Source organism: Sapajus apella, unplaced genomic scaffold (genome assembly GCF_009761245.1).
Source record: "Sapajus apella isolate SASKATOON/1434 unplaced genomic scaffold, GSC_monkey_1.0 scaffold280, whole genome shotgun sequence".
Lineage (NCBI taxonomy): Eukaryota > Metazoa > Chordata > Mammalia > Primates > Cebidae > Sapajus > Sapajus apella.
In genome coordinates this window covers 145,393-151,574 of record NW_022437220.1, presented here as the reverse complement: position 1 = coordinate 151,574, position 6,182 = coordinate 145,393, and the positions used below count along the sequence as shown (strand labels likewise).

At 56.3% G+C, this 6,182-nt stretch overlaps 1 protein-coding gene across 1 annotated transcript in view; it reads right to left on the bottom strand.

Annotated features, from left to right (window-relative positions):
* Nucleotides 1–3,922: 3,922 nt before the first annotated feature.
* THEG (theg spermatid protein) overlaps nt 3,923–6,182 on the bottom strand; it is a 14,675-nt gene continuing 12,415 nt past the window's right edge. The window contains exons 8-10 of the mRNA XM_032272046.1: nt 5,105–5,251; nt 5,017–5,070; nt 3,923–3,960 (exon numbers count right to left, since the gene is read on the bottom strand). Of these exons, the coding sequence (XP_032127937.1) occupies nt 3,923–3,960; nt 5,017–5,070; nt 5,105–5,251 (239 nt within the window). The remainder of the gene's footprint in view (nt 3,961–5,016; nt 5,071–5,104; nt 5,252–6,182) is intronic.

Here is a 6,182-nt window from a genome sequence, read left to right as displayed (position 1 = left end):
ATAGGCATCCGCCACCATGTCCAGCTAATTTTCTTTTTTGTATTTTTAGTAGAGATGGGGTTTCACCGTGTTGGCCAGGCTGTTCTCAAACTCCTGAGCTCAAGTGATCTGCCCGCCTCGGCCTCCAAATGTCCTGGGGTTACAGGCGTGAGCCACCGTGCCTGGCATGATTATTATTTTAATTCAGTGAAGCTGACACCTGGAATTATTTTTCTCAGCGGTAGCAAAGGTAAATGGCAGCTACCAGGAGGCACCACAGTGCAGAGGAGGTGTCCTGGCCGTGGGAAGGGGTGCTGAGGAAAGCTGGGAGTCAGGGGCTCCTGCACACCTCTGACCGTCCAGGAAGCCCACTTTGGCTCCCAGCGTCACCGGCGCTGGCACGAAAGGGTCTGCTGCAGCTAGTTCCGGCCACGTGTGACTCCTCCTGTGAAGTCTTCAGTGAGCTCCTGCACTGACAGTCTAACTCCTTCAGGAAGGCTGCCTCAGATTGTTTCCAGGAAAATCTCTGCCAGCGCAGCACTCACGCTGCTGATCTGAGCCGTCGCTCACGGGGCTGAGGGCGGACTGTGGGGACATTGTGCTGCCTCGGTCCTGCAGCCACAGCGCCGCCATCCATGGTTTTGGTGGCATCACCCATCCTTGGCCGTGATGGAAAGATGGTTGCAGAGATTGAGTAGGTGCAGGTTTAGGCGAAGGCACAGGTGTAAACATAGGCAAAGGTGTAGGCACATGTAGGTGTCGCACAGGTGTAGGTATGGGACAGGTGTTAAGTATGGGACAGGTGTAAGTGTAGGCACAGTGTAGGTACAGCACAGGTGTAGGTGCAGGCACAGGTGTAGGTATGGCACAGGTGTAGGTGTAGCACAGGTGTAGGTGTAGCACAGGTGTAGGTGTAGCACAGGTGTAGGTGTAGCACAGGTATATGTGTACACACAGGAGTAGGTGTAGCACAGGTGTAGGTGTAGCACAGGTGTAGGTGTAGCACAGGTATATGTGTACGCACAGGTGTAGGTGTAGCACAGGTGTAGGTGTAGCACAGGTATACGTGTACGCACAGGTGTAGATGTACCACAGGTATATGTATAGGCACAGGTATATTTGTACACACAGGTGTAGGTATAGGCACAGGTATATGTGTACACACAGGTGAGGTGTAGTACAGGTGTAGATGTAGCACAGGGGTAGGTATGGCACAGGTATATGTGTACACACAGTTGTAGGTGTAGCACAGGTGTAGGTGTAGCACAGGTGTAGGTATGGCACAGGTATATGTGTACACACAGGAGTAGGTGTAGCACAGGTGTAGGTGTAGCACAGGTGTAGGTATGGCACAGGTATATGTGTACACACAGGTGTAGGTGTAGCACAGGTGTAGGTGTAGCACAGGTGTAGGTGTACGCACAGGTGTAGGTGTAGCACAGGTGTAGGTATGGCACAGGTATAGGTGTACATACAGGTGTAGATGTAGCACAGGTATATGTGTAGACACAGGTATATTTGTATGCACAGGTGTAGGTATAGGCACAGGTATATGTGTATGCACAGGTATATGTGTACACAGAGGTGAGGTGTAGCACAGGCGTAGGTATGGCACAGGTATATGTGTACGCACAGGTGTAGGTGTAGGCACAGGTGTATGTGTACACACAGGTGTAAGTATGGCACAGGTGTAAGTGTAGGCACAGTGTACGTACAGCACAGGTGTTGGTATAGCGCAGGTGTAGATGTAGCACAGGTATAGGTGCAGGCACAGGTGTAGGTGCAGGTACAGATGTAGGTGTAGATGTAGGTATCTATTTTCTCTAGGAAATATCTAAGCACTGGCCAGGCATGGTGGCTCACACCTTTAATCCCAGCACTTTAGGAAGTGGAGGCTGGAAGATCACCTGAGGTCAGGAATTTGATACCCGCCTGGCCAACATGGTGAAACTCTGTCTCTACAAAAAATGCAATAATTATGGTGGACGTGGTGGCTCACGCCCGTAATCCCAGCTACTCGGGAGGCTGAGGCAGGAGGATCGCCTGAACCTGGGAGGCGGAGGCTGCAGCACGCCGAGATGGTACCATCGGATTCCAGCCTGGGCAACAAGCGCGGAGCTCCGTTGGCCGGACGTGGCGGTGCACACCTCAGATCCCAGCCACGCAGGAGGCCGAGGCAAGAGGATTGCTGGACCCAGGAGTCAGAGGCCGCAGTGAGCGAAGGCCACAGCACGGCGCTCCAGCCTGGGTGACGGGCGGCGCTCCGCCTCACAAGGATCGAAGCACTTCAGACTCTACGGTTTCAAAGCCGGAATTGGTTACCCACTCCCGTATTTAAGGGGAGTTACACTTTTTTTTTTTTGTCTTTTTGTTTTTTTTTCCTTTTTGTGGAGAACGGGATCTCGCTATATTGCCCAGGCAGGTCTGGAACTCCTGGGCTCAAGCTGTCCTCCCGCCTCGGCCTCCCTAAGAGCTGGGATTACAGGCGTGAGCCACAGCGCCCGGCCACTCCCGTACTTAAAAGCAAGCTCCTCTCCCAGTGTTCCCTATCTTGGTAAGTGGTGACGCCACACCATGAGAAACAGAGTGCTCTCCGCGTCCTTCACAAACCCCACCATCTGATTATTTACTTATTTTGAGACAGTCTCGCTCTGTCGCCCAGGCTGGAGTGCCGTGGCGCGATCTCGGCTCATCGCAACCTCCGCCTCCCGGGTTCAAGTGATTCTCCTGCCTCAGCCTCCCGAGTCGCTGGGATTCCAGGCACCCACCACCACGCGCAGCTAATGTTTGTATTTTTAGTAGAAATCGGGTTTCACCACGTTGGCCAGGCTGGTCTGGAACTCCTGACCTCAAGTGATCCACCCACCTTCGCCTCCCACAGTGCTGGGATGACAGGCGTGAGCCACCGCGCCCGGCCCCGATCATTTATTTCACCCGGTCCTGACACTGTGCTTCCTGAATCTCTGCACTCCAGCCACGCCACCCACCTCCAGGCTACAGTCACCAAGAGCACCACGGAAGCTGTCAGACTGTCTGTGGTTGGCAGAAGCGTGTCCAAGGCCATCCCCATCCTCGTCCCCAGGCCTGTGAGTAAGTCACCCTAGATGAAGAGACTTAGGGATGGATTAAGGGGTGCTGAGTTGGGAGACTGTCTGATCACCCCGGCGGCCCAGGGTCGTTCCAGCGTTCTGGAGACGGGGGCAGGAGGGTGACAGTCAGCGATGAGGAGGCTGTGCTGCCGGTCTGAAGATGAAAGGCCCCACCCCCACCCCTTACCAGGGAGGCAAGTACCCCCAGATGCCGGAACAGGCGCGAAAGGGGTTCTCCCCCCGGGGCTCTGGAAGCACCAGCCCTGCTGATACTTTGGATTCAGCCCAGTGAGACTCACTTTGGACTCCAGCCTCCTGGACGATAAGGGAATAAATGTGCATGATTCTTCTGTTCTTGTTGTTTCTGAGACCGAGTCTCGCAGTCTCTGTTGCCCAGGCTAGAGGGCAGAGGTGCGATCTCGGCCTTCTGCAGCCTCGACCTCCCAGGTGGAGAGGGCCTCCTGCCTCAGCCTCCGGAGCAGCTGGGATCACAGGCACGAGCCGCACCACGCCGTTAATTTCTGTATTTTTAGTAGAGACGAGGTTTTGCCACGTCGGCCAGATCTCAAACTCCTGACCTCATGATCCACCCGCCTTGGCCGCCCAGAGTGCTGGGATTACAGGTGTGAGCCACCACACCCGGCCTGCGCAGAGTTTTAAGTCACCCCGTTTGTGGGCGTCTGCGACAGCAGCTCCCGGCTGCTAACACGGGAGCCGTCTCTGTCCGTTTGACCTCCCATCACAAAGTACCGCAGACGGGTGGGTTCCACACAATACAAGTTTATTTCCCACAGTCCTGGAGGCTGCAAGGCTGTGATCAGGGGGCCAGCAGGGTCGGGTGCTGGTGAGGGGCGCTATGGGGCCAGCAGGGTCAGGTGCTGGTGACAGCAGGCTGGGGGGGCCAGCACGGTCAGGTGCTGGTTGTGGGGGGGGTGGGGGAGATCAGCACGGTCAGGTGCTGGTGACGGGGGTCTTCCTGGTCACACACAGTCTGCTCTCTGTGTCCAAACATGGCAGACATGGCCCAGTGGTGTCTCCAGGCCTGTTTCCTAAGGACACCAGCCCCACGCATGACAGCTCTGCTCCATAACCTGATCGCCTCCCGGAGGCCTCACCTGATACCATCACCTCGAGGGTGGGAATTTCAACACGTGAATTTGGGGGAGACACAGACGTTCAGGCCACAGCAGGGACTGCGGGCCTTTTCCTAGCCTCTCTGAGCCTCAGTCTCCACGTCTGTGGAATGGGGACAGGGACAGCCCCTCCATCGTTAGGTTGCTGTAAAGATCAGTAAGTTGGTCAGCGCAGCGGCTCTCACCTGTAATCCCAGCACTCTGGGAGGCCGAGGCGGGCGGATCACCTGAGGTTGGGAGTTCAAGACCAGCCTGATCAAGATGGAGAAACCCTGTCTCTACCAAAATTACAAAAAAATTACCTAGGCGTGGTAGTGGGCACCTGAATTCCAGCAACTCAGGAGGCTGAGGTAGGAGAATCGCTTGAACCTGGGAGATGGACATTGGGGAGAGGTGAGATCACAACATTGCACCCCAGCCTGGGTGACAAGAGCGAAACTCTGCCTCAAAAAGTAATAAAATAAAAGATCCGTCAGTTGTGCAGCAGGTGTCAGCTGGTTTCACTGTGGCTCATGCTGGCTCGGAAGCGCCCACGGGCCCTCAGGAGGAGCAGGTGAGCAGGTCCGAGTGTAAGAGGTTCCAAGGGCACTCGAGACGGTCAAGCAAAGTGACTTGGGAAATAAAGAGCTGTACAAATCGCAGGCTGGACGCAAAAACAGATGTAATTGTCCTCCTCATCCCTCTCTGGCCTTCCAGCCCACCCTCCCTTCTCCAGGCCAAAAGGCTCAGAACAAACACGTACACAGGGTTAGGATGCCTGAGGGTGTTTACTGGGAGCCGATGTCTTAGAGGCTGGGCCTGGGGGGGGGGCTCACACTTTTCTGGCGATGCTTTTGGGGGTGGCGAGCTCATAGAGGCGAGGGGACGCCCGGGCCACCAGCGCGGCCGGGGAGATGTAATAGGGGTCGTAGCCCTCATTGAAGCCCTTGCGCACCTTGGGCCTGGCCAGGGAGATGATCCGGGGGCTGGCCACCACCCTCTTGGTGACATCCAGCACCGCCCAGCGAGGATCTCGGTCAGGAACGCACTTGTCCGACTGAGCTTTGGGCGCTAGAGGGGGCAGGAGAGAAGGACGGCCCTGGAGCTCAGGCCTCATCAAAGCTCCACCTTCGGGCCGGCCATGGGGGCTCACGCCTGGAATCCCAGCACTTTGGAGGCCGAGGCGGGCGGATCACCTGAGGTCGGGAGTTCGAGACCAGCCTGGCCAACATGATGAAACCCCAAACCCCGTCTCTAACTAAAAATACAAAAATTAGCCGAGCGTGCTGCTGCGTGACTGTAGCCCCAGCTACTTGGGGGGCTGGGGCATGAGAATCACTTAAACCCGGGAGGCAGAGGGTTCAGTGAGCCAAGACCGTGCCACCACAAGTTTTTATATTTTCAGTAGAGACGGGATTTCACCATGCTGGCCAGGCTGGTCTCGATCTTCTGACCTTGCGATCCGCCCGCCTCGGCCTCCCAAAGTGCTGGGATTCCAGGCGTCAGCCACCGCCACACCTGGCCCGTATTTTTAATTTTTATGTATTTATTTTGAGACAGAGCCTTGCTCTGTCACCCAGGCTGGCGTGCGGTGGCACAATCTTGGCTCCCTGCAACCTCCACCTCCTGGGTTCAAGCGATTCTCTTGCCTCAGCCTCCTGGGTAGCTGGGGCTACAGGTGCGTACCGTCACCCAAAGGGCTGGGATTACAGGCGTGAACCACCGCGCCCGGCCTAAGACCCCATTTCTGAAGGGAAAAAAAATGGCCACAGGTACCTGAAAGGGGGACTCATGGGGCCACAGCCAAGACAGCTCAAGTCTCCTCATTCTGCGGCCAACACAGGTGACCCTGGTGGCCGGGGGGGGGGCTCAGTCTGCCCTTCCCCCCCTCCTCCACCTGCTAATGTCAACACAGGTGACCCTGGTGGCCGGGGGGGGGGCTCAGTCTGCCCTTCCCCCCCTCCTCCACCTGCTAATGTCAACACAGGTGACCCTGGTGGCC